This window comes from Gopherus evgoodei, chromosome 1, assembly GCF_007399415.2.
Source record: "Gopherus evgoodei ecotype Sinaloan lineage chromosome 1, rGopEvg1_v1.p, whole genome shotgun sequence".
Lineage (NCBI taxonomy): Eukaryota > Metazoa > Chordata > Testudines > Testudinidae > Gopherus > Gopherus evgoodei.
The window spans coordinates 335406647-335425115 of NC_044322.1; the positions used below are offsets into that span (position 1 = coordinate 335406647).

General features: G+C 42.0%; 1 protein-coding gene across 7 annotated transcripts in view; it reads right to left on the reverse strand.

The window, feature by feature from the left end:
* The window catches only part of TBC1D22A (TBC1 domain family member 22A), a 458897-nt gene that overhangs the window by 91006 nt on the left and 349422 nt on the right, over nt 1-18469 (reverse strand). For 6 of the 7 annotated variants that reach the window (XM_030549252.1, XM_030549251.1, XM_030549254.1 and 3 more), the window contains exon 12: nt 8306-8401. In XM_030549252.1, coding sequence (XP_030405112.1) covers nt 8306-8401 — 96 coding nt within the window. Of the gene's footprint in view, nt 1-2611; nt 2650-8305; nt 8402-18469 lie in introns of those variants that run through there. The other variant, XM_030549255.1, reaches the window with a different exon arrangement.

Below are 18469 nucleotides of genomic sequence, written 5' to 3' on the forward strand. Positions count from 1 at the left end.
TCGCAGCAAGTAAAATTAAGCACATGTATATACCTTTGCAGAATTCAGTCCATGGCTATACATTCAGCAATTCTCAAGTGACTAAGATTGATTACACTCACTTCTGTTTCCTTCCTAATTTTTCTAACTTTTAAAATAATTGAACATAAAGCGAACATTTCCTATTCATTTATCATCATCTCTCTCTCTCTCGTTTTAAAAGCAGATTTCACACAATGAAAACCTCTTTTCATCACTATAGTAATACTTTGTCTCTATGGAAGTGTTTTTTGTCCTATAGAAATAATTTGTTTCTTTTAATTATTTCCGTAGGAAAAAATTACAATGGCACTAAATACTGGTGGGTCTTTTAAAGTTTTTTTTTCGTACAACAATCTATTAGAGACAAGTTTTGCTTGACTATATAGCTCTCAGATAATCACTCCCAAATAGCTATAATTGTAAATAATTCCCCATTATGCAGTATTACTGTGTATTCTTTAATTTCTACTTTCCTTCATTGCCTCTCATGTTTAGTTCCGTTTTCCACAACATATTTATATGCTCATAAGCAACTCACACAGAATCAAACCACTAATTTTATTATGTAGCTAAGAAATAAAATCAATACTATTACTTCAACATCTATTACATTTTCATTTCTCCGTTGTATAGTTTTCTCTGCTGGAATCAAGTTTTCTCTCTCCTGTTTTCCCTATGCTTGGGGCCACTTCTCTTATTTTCTTTAGTTAAGAAACAAGACAAAGTATAATTATTATTTAGATGCTAACATTTTAAATCAGCAATCCCAGCCAGTCTCCTCTAATTACAATATTCCCACCTCATCTGCATCACAGCAGAAAAAATCTGTCTCTTTGCAAGTGCATTATTAGATACAAAACACGCCAAAAGATCAGTTGTTTAAGTCTATTATTCTCACTCAGACAAGCTAAGTAACAAACAAAAACTACATTTAGTGCCAATTAAGGTTGCAGCAGTACACATTACATTCTCCCAAAAGTTAAAGGAATAGAAATAAGAAGGAAGACTTGTACTTTATTTTTCACCTTAATATTGTCTACAACGCTACTGATAACATATTCTAAACTCCACAAGGCTTTCACTTCCAACACCAACAGATCTAAAAAAGAAATATGTACTCCATCTTCCTCCAACTTGCTCTCAAGCACAAAACCTTATGGTGATCTCACTTGGTTTTATATCAACAGATCAGTACGCCTGACTATCACACAACCCAGGCATTTGGGAAGTTCTTCTGTCTTGTCACTGGTAAGGTCCAATGCCAATGTGGGAATCCACAAGCACGAAGGCCACCATCTCAGCCAACAGCGAGGCTGAAAAAATGATCTTGAGAGTTGAAAGCATCAGTCTTTACAGCATGTGCTAAGGCGCCAGCCTCTCAAGCGACAACTGTCGGAGATACACATCTTCACTGGACTAGATATAGAGAGGATCACAGCATACACGCTACCAGTGGTTACACAGGCAAAATGAATGACAAATGACTAAATGTGTGTGTAGTGGTCCCTCACTCTCCAGTGGGGAGGGAGGCCACTCTGCCTCATTGTAAGGGTGGTAGTCGTCGGGCTTTGGCTGCCCTGGCAGGGTCCGTCTAACAAAAGCAACCACACGATAGTCTGGGCTCCTGTCCCCACTCTTGGGTGGGGGCACGCCGACATATTTTTTAGCCCTCAGCCCACTCAGCTGGGGCTGGCATCAATTAACAGTCTGAGGTCCCTGCCCTCGGGCGGGGCTGGACTAGTAGCATGCTATCACCTATGCCTCCGAGTCGAGGCAGCCAGCAAATATACACAGTCTGTAGCCTTAGCCTTTTGGGCGGGGCAGAGAAGTGAGCAGGCTTTAGCCTGGACTTTGGGATGAGGCAGCCAGCAAACAGATCGTCAATAAGCCCTGGCCCTTACAGTGGGGCGGGATGGGGCAGGGGGCACGCTTTAGCCTAAGCTTGGGGTTCAGACAGCCAGCAAACCCATACGGTCTCGGAGTTCAGGTAGGGATGACCGCCCACGCAGTCTCAAGGGCTCCAAAATGGGTTGAGCACCCAGCAAGCAATCTACGGTGTTGACAGGTGTCTTCAGGGGGCCACAGGCCTCCTGGCATAAGGAGTCTACCACCCCAGAGTTTGGGAGCGCAGGGGGACGCAGGCCAGCCCTACTCCACTGCGTCCCAGCCCAGGGTCCTAGCAGTGGCAGACAGGTCTTCCACTGGGTCAGCGGGGATCCAGCCGCAACACACTGACTTAGAAGCAGTCAGCCCTGTAGCTGGCCAGCTGTTAGCTGCCCCTGGGCTACTTCCTACCTCTGTAGGGTTTGGAATCTTGGGTATCCACCAGTTCTCGGGCTCCTCTGGGTAGACAGCTGATGGTAGTCCAGGTAACTCCTCATCTGGGTCCGTCTCCTCCAGGGGCAGAGTGTGGCAGAACGTAGATTTAGCTCCTGGGTGTGGCAGCAGGGCAGAGGCATCTGTCTTCTCTGCTGGCTCCCGCTCAACAGAGCTGCGGAGCCCTCCCTTTATACTTCCTGTCCCGCCCTGGTCCTTCCAGTGAGGAGGGCGGGCTGGGTTCTGCTTCACCCACCAATGGACCATAGTGGTCCCTTGCTCTTCAGCCTGGAGGGAGGCTACCCTGCCTCACTACAATGTGTATGATGATTCAGGCCATAAGTTGCACATTAGTTTTTCAGTGAAAAAAAACAAAAAAACAACATGTATTTTAAAGATGTCTTTTCATTTCATAACTCTCCTACAACCACACCATCATTTCCTGCATACATCAGCAACAGGGCCTGAACTATAGACTTTCAGACCCCTAGCTTATACCCTTAATGTTTGAGCTGTGACAGTAATTACCAGCTCTTTTGTAGACTAGCCACTGGAGGAGAACTTGACACAAACTTTCTCAGTGGGCTTCGGAGATATTTACTAGCAGAATATTGGTGATCATCCTGGATTCTATCCCCAGCTCTCAGAGAAGAGAGTGATTTATACCATTTAGAGAGAGGATAAACTCTGAAAGGGAATATTGTGCAGTAAATTAGATTTGGATTTATCCTGTTAGAGTCCTGGGTTCTGAGCTGGAAATGACCTTGCATAAACTCTGTACCAAAACTTATTTAAAAAATTGGAAGGAAGAGTTCAGCAGCTCTTCCCTAAACATCTTTTGAGGTTGAGGCTCATGGCTTTAGTCAATAATAAGGGTAGCGAGTTGAATGGAAATATCAATAGAAATTACCATTAAATTCTCATTATTTCTACCAATTCATTTTTGATCAAGCCACCATGAAAAATTCAACCAGCGCTCTCAGTTTATAGTGTATACTTGGGATTTTTTCATCTCAGTGAGATATTTTACAAAATAAAGATTTTAAGTACCTGTTACCACTGAATATTGTAACAATCCGAAGTATGATTCAGTTACTGCGGCAGATAATACAACATAGTTTTAGTTTCATGATAATTGTGGTAATGTATCAGAAAAATAGCAAACTACAATTGAAAAATACTCAGTATAGCATAAAGCACTGCTCTTATTCTTTAAGGTCAAAGCCTCCTGGCAGTGACAATACAATGGTGATAAAACTAAAAGAGATGTCTAAAATAAGGTGGATATATAATCATAAATTCAAACCTTGAAGAACAAATATATACTTATCAGTCTAGCATACTTTTAAGTGATACCCCGTATGGCTCACCAAACAATGCATTATTTTATGAGTCAGTGTAGTCTATAGGACTGAGTTTAGGTCTGAGAGCCATGAGTTCCTGAGTTCTAATCTTGGGCAATTCCCATGGGACTTTGGGCAAAATCATTTAACCTCCGTGCTTCCAGTTCCTCATGTGTAACATTTCCCTTCACAAACTGTTGTAACTACTCTTTAGATAGAGCTTTGAAAACCTAAATCCTTTGAGAGAGATTATTGTATTTTAAACTGCACAAAAACTCAGCCCACAGGACTGAAATCCTGACAAGTTCTTAGTGAGTGCCATTTTAGGTAGCGGATGTAGATTTGTAAAGGTATTTGTGGGGAAAATCTTTTGAATATACTGAATGGGAAAGTACAGGTAATGCAACAAAGAGGGTAACAAAATAAAAGGGAAGGAGAGGCAATAGAAACATCAATGAGATTACATACTGACTCAGCAAAGGCTAGAGCACAGCATGGTAGAACAAAAAAACAACTCTTAAAATAAATGCAATAAAAATATCTCTGACTCATTTATTGTAGAAGTCATGGTAGAAATGGGTCTCGTAGGAGCAATATGAATGAAAAGAGGGCAGTGGCCTGCGGACCTGCTCAGAAAGATCATCTAATACATAGTATGTGTTGTCAAAGGGATCAGTGACAAGAGTATTTACAGTTTCTTCCATACACTAACTTATCTGACCTGGTGCACCATCTCTACCATCTTGTCTACAAGAAACGAGTTTAATGTATTTCCTCCCCAACATTTGCAGGGCACTAAGATGACTGAAAGAGTGGTAGAAAGCAGTAGCAGGCAATATGTTCACACAAACAGGCAGAATCTGTTCATTTGTATATTAATAATGCAGGAGTACGGATCTCTCTCATAAAATACTCAGATGTTGCATCAAAGCTTGGATCTTTTAACAGTAAAGTCCTGGTAGCTGAAATGAATGTATTTAATTTGATTATTCCGAGAGTCAAGAATGCTGACTGAAAGGCAAAAGGCAATCTTGAGCCAGATATATTCCTGCTGAGTATGTCCTCTGAGCTCTTGAATTAACTAAGTATTTTGAGGATGTGGAACCAATCTAATAATATCCCAACTTAGTATTTCATCTTTCATTTATTTTTCCAAATCATCCTAATATCTTGTAAATAGATATCAAAGTGATTATAATAAACAATGAACTGTAATAGTTCCAAGTAAATAATTTTCCAAGAAAAGCTTTGAAATCTAACACTTATATTATTGTATTAAAGTTACCCTCCTTTTCAACTGCTGTCCCTGGCTCAACATATATCATCTCCATTTTATTTCCTCTCCACCTAAAAATATGATCGTTTACTACAGCCATTTTTCCTAAGTGAGTTTAAGAACAAAAGTTAGTTTATTTAAAAGTCTACTTCCCTATGACTTCCAAGCCTATATAAAACTAAAATATAAATGTATATCAGAAAACATGCAATGCCTTCCATTAAATAATTACTAAATTAAGGATGTTTCAATTCAGAAAAGCCCCAAAGGACTTTCTAACTCAGGGGTTCTCAAACTGGGAGTCGGGACCCCTCAGGGAGTTGTGAGGTTATTACATGGGGGGTCATGAGCTGTCAACCTCCACCCCAAACCATGCTTTACCTCCAGCATTTATAACGATGTTAAAAATATTAAAAAAAAGTGTTTTTAATTTATAAGGGGGGGGAGTGTCACACTCAGAGTCTTGCTATGTGAAAAGGGTCACCAGTATAAAAGTTTGAGAGTCACTGTTCTAACTCAAACTACCCCAACCTCGCTACTAACAAAACTAAAAACGTACATCTCTATAGCACGTTTATAACACCTTTTCTGTTTCCAGGCAAGGTTTTTAATAGCATTTCTGAATAGTTTCTTAGAAAGAAGTTAAAAAAAATCCAATCAATTCTGGAAACTGTGATGGCTGATAAAATAGGGACCAAACCATTACACAATTTTACTCCTATACAGGTACTACAGAGACTTTCCATTTGATTATTTCAAACCAGTTTAGAAATATTGGTTATTCATTCTTTATTGGGTAGACTTGTCAATACATTATGAATATTCTTTCCCTGATTAAAAAAAAAATTAGAAACATAGGCATTTCCAAACTAGACCAGACAAGTGTTGCCTCTGGTAACGTCTCTGACAATGGCCAGTACCAAACACTTCCTCAAAAGTTTCAAGGAAAAAGTTAAGTGGAATGGACAGCATATTACCAGCATATTGCCCTTGTAACTGTGGATATTCTCATAATCCATACTAAATATCTAATCCTTTTTCATTAACACTGTTAATTAACACGATGAAAACGTATAGCGTAGGCAAGGTGTCACAGAGTGTTTCTTCAGCTACGCAGCGAGCAGCACTGTCGAGCCTATTTTTGTGGTCTTCCAGTCCCAAACACAACCAGTCTTTAATCCTCAGTTTCCCAACATGACAGGAGATAGCACAGGTATTCAGCAGGAGGAGTCTTCCACAGCTTGCTCACTCTCTGAACTCCCAGACTTACTTCCTGTTCCTCCCAATTACTAAACCAACTACCTCATCAGCACAATTGCCAGCAATATTGTAATCCCTAGCTGTTGATTGATTCCAATTAAGCCTGAAGCCTTGGTTGTGTTCCAGCAACTTCAGTGATCAGGGTGCTACAACTAGCACTCTGTCACATAAGGACACAGTAATTTTAGATGCTCACAGTTAATCCTAGTTAATGCCAATATTAGGCCTAAAATGAAACTGTTTTTGTCTATGACTTTTTACTCATTTTGTACATATAACTCATAATACCTTCAAAAACGACAGATTAAATCATATTCATCCCCAAGAGTTCATAACTGCATATATATGTGGTGAATCACTCAGATCTGTCTCATTAATAATAGGTGTTTTAAAACTTTTCTGAATTACGTATTTACACAGATTTTAATGACATCAATGGAAACTAAATTACAAAAACTATCTTACCTTGAAGATCAAATGTAGACACACAGAAGAAAAAAAGACTACAATACTTCACCCGATATTTTCCATTTACATATGTGTCTTATCTACCGAGTGTGTGTAGGAGATGAGGAAAACGCTATCAGCTCTGGGAGCAGGAAACAGCATAAATGGATTTAGTGGAGGGGATGGGGCCCAGTGCTAACATATAGTTGGGAGGGAGAGGTGTCCAGCATTAAGATATTGTTTGGGAAACAGCATAAATTGAAGTAGCCTGGTAGCACGTTAGGAGGCAGTATGAATTAAGCTATTCATGGGGAGCTACTCAGAGTTAATCTACTGTTGGGGAGGCAGCATTAAGTATTTTAATTGTGATTAGTAAGTCAGCCCTACATTAATTAAAACTGCCTCAATTCATTCATAAATCAATTCATTTTGTGGGGAAAGGCAGCACTGACTGATTGATTAGTACATGTTTTCTGGGGGCAGCATACAGTGTTCGTGTGTGTGGGACATTAATTAGCAGAGCAGAGTTCAGCCAGCAAGAGACTGGGTTCTTTGGACCTAAGCAGCCGGGGAAATGCTCTATTAGAATGGGCAGGGCTCCCAGGCATGGCTTGTAAAAGGCTGAAATATACTGCCCCCTTGCATCTTCCTAGCTATTACATATGTAGTACTTAGAGAAAAGTAATATCATAAAAATCAAACTACTATTTTTGGGAGAACTAAACAATCTAAGTTCTACAAATACAGGCGATCTTAAAAAACAGCCAAATTCTTCCTCATCTACACTGGTGTAAATCCCAGTGCAAACAACTACAAAGTCCTCACTAATCTCTGCATCTTGCAACCCATTCCCTGACTATGCACCTTATTTCAGAAACATTCCAGCAATATAACTCATTCTTGTGTGCTAACAATCTGAATAATCTCTGAAAAGAACCTAATGTAACATGAATTGTACTAACAAAGCAGTCCTATAATTGTATTCCGTGTACTCTCTCTTCTCTGGTCCATACCTAATGTCATTTCCCATCTTTTTTAGGCACAATTTAGATTGTAAGCTCTTTCGGACAAAAACTGGCTAAAGTTTTCAAATGTGGGCACCCAAAATAAGTCACCTAGATCATATTTAGGCACTGGAGTAAACAGTCTGGTTTTCAAAGATGTGGAATTGTGTCTGCCTGGGTCTAAGTCTTTATTATCTATGTAGAAGTGCCATGCACATCACTGATGCTATACAAATGTTAATCATAATAAAGAGGCAACATGACCACATTTTAAGATAAAACATATATATCAATTTACCCTCAGCCACTTACTGTGAAATTCCAAAACTTTCCTTGTTATAATGTTTCCTGAAATCTTTGCCTCAGTGATTGTCTCAGTTTAAGTAAAACTTTCTTCAAAGTGTACATCCCCCCACATACTGCACCCCACTATCTGCTGCTGCTTACAGTCAATCACTTCAGGTACAAGAGTTGACACTTACAAAGAGTCAAACATTGTCAATTTTAGTGCAACTGTTGTTGCTCTGTCAAATTCATACCTGAGTAATCCTGTAAATAGCAATTTAATAAATAACGTCCTGTTGGGAAAAATATATCCCTAGATACCTGCAGGGTTGAATAAAAATGTATTTACTTACTTGAAAGTCTCTTTCTTCCAGTATCTCTTTCCTCCACCTGACAAGGAAGGCAGCACAGACGTACAAGTGAAAATGGGAAAAACCCTCAGGTTCAGACTAAAAAAAAACACACAAAAAAAACAAAACACAAAAACCATAGAAATTAAATTTACTGAGTCATTACTTTACTTATGAAATTTAACCCCAATTATATTTATAAGACATTCAATATTGACTGGTTGTTGATGATATGAAATGTTTAAGAGAAACAAAGAACACAGACTATGTGCTTTCTTACTTTTCATTGGGTCTAGAATCTTATTAGATTTAAGGGACTTAAACCTCTATTTTTCACATCCCAAACGTATTATGACTTCATCTCTGCCATAAGCATTTATAGTCTATATCGCGGTAGGCAACCTGCGGCACGTGAGCTGATTTTCAGTGGCACTCACACTGCCTGGGTCCTGACCACCGGTCCGGGGGGCTCTGCATTTTAATTTAATTTTAAATGAAGTTTCTTAAACATTTAAAAAACCTTATTTACTTCACATACAACAATAGTTTAGTTATATATTATAGACTTATAGTAAGAGACCTTCTAAAAACATTAAAATGTATTACTGGCATGTGAAACCTTAAATTAGAGTGAATAAATGAAGGCTGAGCACAGCACTTCTGAAAGGTTGCTGACCCCTGGACTATATCTAGTGCTGAGTACCAGGCCTGGGTGCATATTTCTCAAAGTTAAATTACTTTCTTTCCAGCCCATTCCCATGCTTTTCCCTTTAGTAACTATGTTCTATGAATTACTGCAAGCTCAAGCATACTCCCCCAAACCCAATGTTACACCCATTTGCCCCATGCCCACTATTAGAGTGTGGAAGTTCCATCTGATATTCATTTCTGTGACATTGCACTACATGTGTTTTATGGAAATATGCTTATGAAAAAAAACATGATGCATCTAGAATATGCATTATGCAAAAAGTCTCTTTACAAAGCTTATAATCTACTGAGTGTGTACATCCTACTTGTATGTATGTATCATTCTTGTATCTGAAGCTAGAAATATGAAATATAACTCTTTGTGCAGCAGGCTGGACTAGATGACCTCCTGACGTCCCTTCCAAACCTGGTAGTCTAGGATTCTATGATTCTCTGAAGTGCTATTGTAATTATGCAAAGTGTGGGCCAATAATGGTGATTTAGAACCTTGATGGCTCCCATTGACAAGACAATTGGTTGTAAATGGCTCTGTTTACTTGCAAACCTCTCTGGATATGTACAGGTCAGCCCTGGAAGAATGAAGTCTTACAGTGATATGTGACCATGTCACATGATACTGGAATCCATCTTAAACCTTTTTCATTGAGAAGGAGGGGTGGGGACCCAGAGAGATAAGAGTCCTGCCTTGTGCCAAAGCTATAAAAGGGTTAGGAGTAGGGGTGGAACAGAACAAAGGGAGCGGTCAGTCATGATAAATCCCCTAGTTACCACCTGAGCTGGAACTAACAAGGACTGTACCGGGGAAAGGATTGGGCCCACACTAGGAAGGAGTCTAGCAGACACTACACTTCTGTGGAATGTGGCCTTCCCCGAGTCAGTGTATGCACTGAGTGAGGAGTGATTGTCTGCAACAGGGATAGCCTCTTTGCAGGAGATGTACTTCTTGAAGCCCGGAGAACCAGGCACACTCAGTTGTGGGAAGGGTCCCCAACAAGAAAATAGCAGGGGGGAAAATAAAGTCTTCTATTTATTTTTTTAAGGAAGAAAATAAGGAGAGAAAAAACCTACATTTACAACTAAGTACTTGGAGATTCACTAGCTATAGAAATGTAAAATGAAAGTAAGGTTATAAGAGTCTTTGAATAGCTCTGTCTCTAGCCAGGGGCGGTTGAGAAGGTTCGCTAGCCTTGTGGTAAGGCATGAGGAAAGAGCTCATGTGAAGGCCTAACAGACACTGCTGCTGAAGGTCTCCAATCAGCAGTGCAGGGACACAAGCACACCTGCAGTGAACCACCGATAGGGACACTACTCGAAGAAGAAAATGTAATTCCTTGTGTTGGAATTTGCGTGGATTAAAAACAACAGTCTTGAACGCCATCAATGAGGGCAGACATCAGACTTTCAGTTTTGCTTGTTACTTGAAGGACAATGCCAGTGCTCCATAATTATGAAGTAGCACTAGTTCAGTCTTGATTTAGAGAAAACAATCTATCATTGACCATATTTTCCTGTATAATAATAATAATTAGTATTATATAAACAATAATAATAATCCAGTTGTGGCGTAAAACTCAAAAGGTGCTTTGTTGCCCCAAGTACACTGGACAATTAAGGACTCAATGCAGGCAGGACAGATCACTAATTTCTCTGCTTGATACTTACATATCTGACAATGGAAAGGAATACATATTGCCTAAGTACTTATGAATGCTCCTTGCACGAGGGGGAGGGGGAGTGTCACTGGAACAACTGCAGTACCCTAAAGAGTGGAAAACACGCCTTTTAGCAGTCGCTTCTCATACCACGAGAGTGAGTGCAAGGGAGATGGGGGTGGGAAGAAATCAGTGGAACCTTCCATTCCTGTTAGCAGGCAGGTGAGTCCAAAGATACGTCTGACCACATCAAGTAGTCACAAAAACAGGGTAGTGCCAATCTGTTCAGGAAGCTTTTGAATTTCCACTTGAACTGAAACAAGGGACTCAGATGTGGGGTGCCCGGAGGAAAAAATGTTGATTAATTTGGGAATCATGGCAGGAAAAAGTTTAGAATAACTGCCTTAGGAAAAAGGCCTACACTAGGAAAAAGGTATGTTTTTACAACATGATAGCTAATATATGATAATTAACACATAAATCTTAGTATAGACAGGACAAGTTATAATTTTACCTAAACTCCCCTTTAAGATTCATTTTGATCAGCTAATGAAAATAAAATATAACTTGCCTGCTCTGCGCTAGGATTTTTAGAATATGAGCTATCATGTATTCACTATTTCATTGTAACAACCATACTTTTTTCCTAGTGCAGACATACTCCTAGAGAATTTCTATTTAAATACTGGTTCAGAGCTGACTGTTTAACATATGAAATTGGATAACATGACAGCTGAAGATGATGCAGCTGTAGGAACAGCAGTAAACACCAATTATCACATCAGTTTTTGTTCAAGAAAACATGAAGAAATTGAAAAATTACTTTAAAAATCCAGAAGGCCAGTAGAGGTCAAAATCCTTTTCTACCTTATTCTGAACATAATTAACAGAACATGACAGATGTTTTTTGTTTAGTTGCATCATTAAAATTCCTTGATAGCTTTTTCAGCTCTACAATTAATAAAAACGGTTACTAACTTTCTGTAACTGTTGTTCTTTGAGACGTGTTACTCATGTCAATTTAAATATGGGCGTGCACATGCTGTGGGCACCGCCGCCGGAAAGTTTTTCCCTCAGTGGTATCTGTCGGATCAGCTCTGGTGCCCCTGGAATTGCGCCCTCATAGCGCTGATATATAGGGACCTTCTGCCCCACCACCCTGAGTTCCTTCTTGCTAGCCAACTCAGACAGAGGTGTAGGAAGGTCAGTTTTGGACTGGATATGAGCAACACATTTCAAAGAACAACAGTTATGGAAGGTTAGAAACAGTTTTTTCTTCTTCTAGTGCTTGCTCATGTCCATTCCAACATAGTGGCTCCCAAGCAGATGTAGGAGGTGGGATTGGAGTTCAATGACAAGTTTTCTGAAATGATTTAGTCCTTTCTATGTAGAAGGCCAATGCTTACCTGACGTCTATCAAATATAGCTTCTGTTTCTGGCTATCTACATGCAGCTTTGGGTAGAAGATGGGAAGACATGTCCTGGGTATTGTTGAAATGCAACACCACCTTTGGGAGAAAGGTTGGATGAGGGTCCCAGGCTGGGGTACAGTTTGTCCAGCCCCTTAAAGAAGTAGCTACAGAGCGAGTTAGCAAAAATGGACTTGCCATTTACCCCTGGGTGGAAAGCCGAAATTGCTGCCAGATGTACTCTAATCAATGACACTGATAGCCCTTGCTGCTTTAAGTGTAGCAAATAGTCCAGAATACATTACACTGATGCTCTGGTGGGTGAGACCCTTTTCTTTGCTGTCTAAATTGAGAATTTCTTCCATTTTGCCAGGTACATGGCCCTAGTGGATGGATTTCTGCTCCCTCAAAGAACTTCTTGAACTGGACCTGAGCATGCTAGCTCTAAGGGTTCAGCCATGGCTTTCGGGCCGTGAGATGGAGGGACTCAAGGTTTGGATAATGTAGGCATCCATGATCCTGGGAGATGAGATCCAGAAACAGAAGTAGGGTGATTGGTGTTTCCGCCGAGAGGTCCAGAAGGGTGTGAACCAGTGTTTACATGGTCAGGCCAAGGCTATCAGGATCAGGCTCATTCCCTCCTTTCTGATCTTCAGCAGAAACTTGTCTATGAGTGGAATGGGACGGAATGCATAGAAGAGATGGTCCTTTTATGGGAGAAGGAATGCGTCTGTAAGCAAACCATGGGCTGACGAGGAGGCCTCCTTTTGTAGCTCCTACCCCACCTCCTATTATAATCCTACCTGGACTGGGGTTTGTAGAAACAAGGCAAAGCCTGGGGCTTAAAGTACTTCCTCAACGGGGCCAGTGTGAGTAGGCCTAGTGACTTTAAGGTGGCCCTCGAACCTTTTAAGCTGCAGAGCTTAGAGTTGGTCTGTTCTGAAAAGTGAGACATACCATTGAAAGGAGGGTCCTGAATTGTTTGCTGCACTTCATATGGAAGGCTCAAGGCCTGCAGCCACAAGCTCCTCCTCATAGCCACTGCTAAGGTCATGGTTTGTGCAGATAAATCTGCGGCTTGCAGGGACGCTTTCTCCACTGCTCTGCCCTCCTCGACCAGAGCAGAGAACTCAGTCCTAGATTCCTGTGGAAGCAACTCCTTACATTTAGTCAGTGCCCCCAGGTGTTAAAGTCAGAGGCTCAGGACTGCCTGCTGGTTGGCAATTTGAAGCTGTAGTCCCCCCTGTGGAGTAGATCTTTCTGCCAAAAAAAGATCCAGCTTCCTAGCATCCTTAGTTTTGGAGGTAGGCTCTCGTTCCCCCTACCTCTCTTAGTCATTTGCTGTTGATACCACTAGTGACACTAGGGGAGGATGGGTGTACAGATATTCAACCCCCTTTTTGGGGTTGAATACTTTCTCTCCACCCTCTTTGCCATGGGTTGCAAGGTGTCTGGAGTCTGCCACTGGGCCTTAATGAGTTCCAGGATGGAACTGTTCAGGGGCAAAGCCACTTGTGATGGGCCTGAAGGGGCCAAGATGTCCACCAGGGCATGGGAGGCTTCTGAGATGTCCCCCACCTGGATTCCCAGGTTCTGGGCTGTCCAGAAGCTACTGGTGTGCCCTATGGTCATCTTGAGTGAGTGCAATTGAAGTTCCTGCTACTGCCTCATCTGGGGAGGAGGAGGAGGAAGATGCTAGGACTGCTACCAGACTCTGTTCCTTCCTTCAGCACCTGAAGAATCCTGCAATGCCAGGTCCTGAAATTCAGTAACAGGCTGAGTGCTGGGTGGGGGCGGATAGCTCAGTGGTTTGAACATTGGCCTGCTAAACCCAGGGTTGAGAGTTCAATTCTTGAGGGGGCCACTTAGGGATCTGGGGCAAAAATCAGTACTTGGTCCTGCTAGTGAGGGCAGGGGGCTGGACTCAATGACCTTTCAAGGTCCCTTCCAGTTCTAGGAGATGATAATAATTGGAGATATACCTAATTAATATGACCTAGCTCCTACACAGAGGGAAGAGGTGGGGGAGCTCTGCTCTCTGACACAATATAATATGACTTCCTTGACTGAGGCCCTTGGGTCTGATTAAAAGCCCAGAGGGTCCAAAAAGGCCATTGCACAGGCACCTGCCACTGTGCAGGCCAGGCCATTGGTAGAAACCCTTAGCTCATATCAGCTATTGGGTGCTGGCAGTCAGACCTGTGCTGGCTCCTGTGGGAGCTGTAGGACCCTGGTTCAGAGTCCAATGGTGAGGAGTCACTGCCCAGTCACCACAGGGGAGCTGTGTCTGATAGTACCAGAGTGGTGCCAGGAGGGGAGTGACCAGTGCTGCAAATTCATCTCCAGTTCTCCCTTTGCCATTACCTGTGGTCTTGATGCCATAGATGTTCTCATTTCCAGTTTCTGTTCCCACCTGGCGGGGAAAGCAGTACTGGGAGGGAGAACAGGTCTTTTGCTGCCTCAAAAGCCTCTGGAACAGATGGAAGCACAAGCACTGCACTCTAATAGCTCTTCCTCTGAGGAGAGTCTAATGTTACCGGACTCAACAGTTCCCCTCGCTAGGCTAGAGTCAACAGTGCCAGACTGGCAGCCATTGAGCGTCAGTGGCCTGACAGGGATCTCACTCTGCCAGCCTCCTTGTGACAGGTGGGCTTTGGAGTTGGAGAGCATCCACTGTCCATCTTTCATTGTTTCTTGTGTGACACTGGTGACTGAGTATCCCTATGCCGAGTATCCCTGTGAGGGGTAGATGTCCTCTGCACTGGAGATCCCTGGTGGTGCTGAATCCTGGGAAACAGACAGAGTCCTTTCTCATTGCTGGAGAGGCCAGGCTATGCTGGCTGTCTCTCAGAGAAGCCAGCACGGTTCTCAATGAGGTGGAGGTACTCAGTGCTGAGACATGACTTGGCTCTGAGGGGGAATGAAGAGCTGCCTCCATGAGGAAGAATTTGAGTCTCACTGGTTTGAACCCCTTACAAATCCTGCAATGGTCCCGCAGATAAAAATTCCCCTAAACACTTAAAGCAAGTAGAGTGGAGGTAATTAATTGGAATAGGCTTATGGCAAGCCTTATATGGCTTAAACCCCAGAGACTGAGGTCCTACTGCCCCGAGAAGTGAGGTCCTACTCTATTATTACTAACTAACACTAAAACTATCCTAACTAGTGTTTTATGAGCTATATACGGGGAAAAAGAGACAAACTGCACTGGGGAGAGTACTTGTGCAAGTGCAAGCATAAACAGAAGTTCCAGCGACTATCACAGGCGATAATAAGGAACTGACAGGCCAGTACATCAGCAGGCCCCTATATATCAGCGCTATGAGGGTGCATCTCCAGGAAGCACCAGAGCCAACTCGAATAATATTACTGAGGGAAAAGCTTTTCGGTGGCAATGCATGCAGCACGTGCACACCTACTCTGGAATGGACATGAGCAAGCACTTGAAGAACAGCAATCATTTAAAAAAGATGTCAGCTGACATCAAGAAATTAAGATAAATAAAATCAAAGCTTTTTAGATTAATTATAGATACAATATTTTTGTGTTACTTCTTACTAGTAAAGGATTACAGCCAGTCTCTGCTTTAGCATAAATAAAACAAATGCCACATGATTGCTTTTTAAGCATTTATTAAATTGTTCAACTAATGAATACATAGTTACCCATTAGTAGTATAATATGTAGCCATTTAAAAGTTACCAACATACTTTTAACATTTTGAGGGAAAGAACCATAATGTGAAAGGCAAAAGAGAGCACTTAAGGTTTTTGTTAACTTTACAGTATCAATAAAATGAGTTTGTACGAAGTACACTTCAATTTTACTCCCATGAAACAAACAGTGAGTACAACAGCTGGCTGCTAAATTCAAACTGCAAGAATCACGTAAATATAAATTTTATCTTAAAGAAGGCCTGGTAAAGTTCAATAATGTTGTTTTGAACTATTGCCTTTTTCTCCTTGCTTTGGAAATTAGGCCTATTCACCACTGGAATTGTGCCATGATGCATTTGGAAGCCAAATTACTACATTTTACTAACACATCAAACCACCTATGATGATCTTGCTGTAAACTCCCTGTGATGTTCTTACTTTTTGTATGAAGTTTAAATTAATTCAAGAGTCCAAGAAAGAATAAACTTTGGCCTCAATGAAAACAACAGAAAAGGCCTTTGGCCATGCACAGCAGTAGGAAATCTGAAGGCCTAAATAAGAGACCCCACATTCCAGACCTGAAATAAAATTCCCACACCCCAGAAGACAGGTTACAGTTGATGAAGAAGAAAAGAATCTGTTTGCTTGGAGCCAGTTCAAGAAGCTAGATAGAAGAATTTAGCAAACCAGAGTCGCCTGATGAACCTATGGTCTGAGTTTAGATCTGCCTAGGAATATGGACAATAGGATAAAAAGCTGGCAGCAGTCTAAGAATCTGCACTCAAGGGAGGAAGGGAGAGAAGAAAGCAAATGAAGTACAGAAGGAGATTTGTGGGGAAGGGTATAGACAAGTTATTCCTGGGGGAATTCTGCGCCACAATGCACCCACAGAATTCACGTCCCCTGCATATTTCTTTGCTGCCCCTCAGAAAAATTACTTTCTGACTGGGAAGCAAAAGGAAGCTGCAAGCGCCGTCATTTGCCCTCCCCAGCTGTGCAAGTACATCATTTCTGGTACTCAGTGCACCTGGAAGAAAGGTAAGTAATTGAGGAGGGTGGGGCAAGAGCTGGGGACATCCATGGGTGAACTTTGGGGGGGGGAGCAGAGGGGACATCATTCCCCTAGAGGCGGGGGGGCATGCAGGGTCACATGCCCCTGCCACCCACAATTTCTATAAGTGCTAAGCTAGCTAGGACTTGCTCTGCTTGGCCTGCTGGTGTAACACCGACAGACCCCAGTTGTCACAGGGCAGGATCAAACCTGGGACCTCTGGAGCTAAGTGCATGAGACTCTACTACATGATCTAAAAGCCATATGGCTCTTAGTTAAGGCTGTTGAGCAGACTCATTAATCTTTCTCTAAGTGGTATCAGTGCCACTAGATGGGACAGAACACCACACCCAGGAGGTGCGTGGATTACACTGGGGCCAAAGGGGACTCAGTCATTCCCAAGCTGTGCCTCCCACCTGGCATGTTTCCAGCTCGCTCGGCCCATCTTCCTACAAGCTGGGCCCAGGTGAGAAGCAGAGGACGTGGTACATAACAGCTTCTCTCATGCTGGATGATGGAGGGTGGCCACTTGGGCCTGCTGACTGCAGTTGGACACCATCTTCTGACTCCCAGTGCTGGTTGTCTTTCCCTTCTATGTGTGCTAGCCGACCTGCATGGCCACGATCCTGTTTTCTGTACAAAGGAGAGTGCTCGAAGTGTCCAGATCTCCTCCGCACCCAGGCCCCTTACTGAGCTGCCTGCACCCAGATTGCCCCACACAGAACCCAGTCATCCCCACCTGGATCCTGCCCCCAGACCTCACTAAGCCTTTCCACACTTGCATCCTGCTGGGCTGAGCCTGCCTGAGCACACCTTCTGATGTGTCAGGGCCTGGTGCAGCCTCACTGCTGAGGGAGCTGCAGACTCATTTTCCATCTCGGTACAGCCAGTGTGTTCCCCCCGCCATGCTGGAGCCTCCACATTTATTTACTGACAAATAAAATGTGTAGAATTTTAAAATATTGTGCACATAATTTTTATTTTTTTGATGCAGAATTTTTATTGTTTGGCACAGAATTCCCTCAGGAGTAACAAGTACAGGAAAAGATATTGAGATTGTTGGGTGGGGGGGGAATGTACAGAAAGAGTAGGGGAAGGGAAGGACAAGTAAAAAGAAGAACAAGAACAAGATCATTTGTGATGGTGAGGGAGCCTGAGAATGGGTAGGACAGAAAGATTGTGTGGAAAAGGGAACAGAAAGAAGAGGGGTTAATCTGGAGATGCTGGGAGGGCAAATTGCAGGTCTGAGAAAAAGGGGACAAGACAGAGGAAAAGAAGAAAAATTAATGAGAGTAAAATACAGAAATAATTTGAAAGAAAAAAGAAAACAACATATAAATAAGGTTAAAAATTCTGTTATGTATGACGGTTCCTATATTTTATTGTATTGTCTTGGCTGAAAAGGGGGAATGGAAATGAACAGCAGACAATTTTTCTGTGTGGGTGGTGCATACCAGACATTTCATTTTTCTCAAGTCAAGCACTGTATGTATTGTTGGTGGGGAGAGGGACATGAATTAAATTTAGGATATATTGAAATTTTGCTATTTTTTCATGTCTCTCAAATTCAATTCAACATAACCCTTGGCATAACTGCTTTTTTGTTCTTCAGTTGTTTTGTGGGCTCAAAAAAAGGATACCTATTCTTTTAAGATTCTGCTTTTGATACCAAATAATCAGTTTGTTGT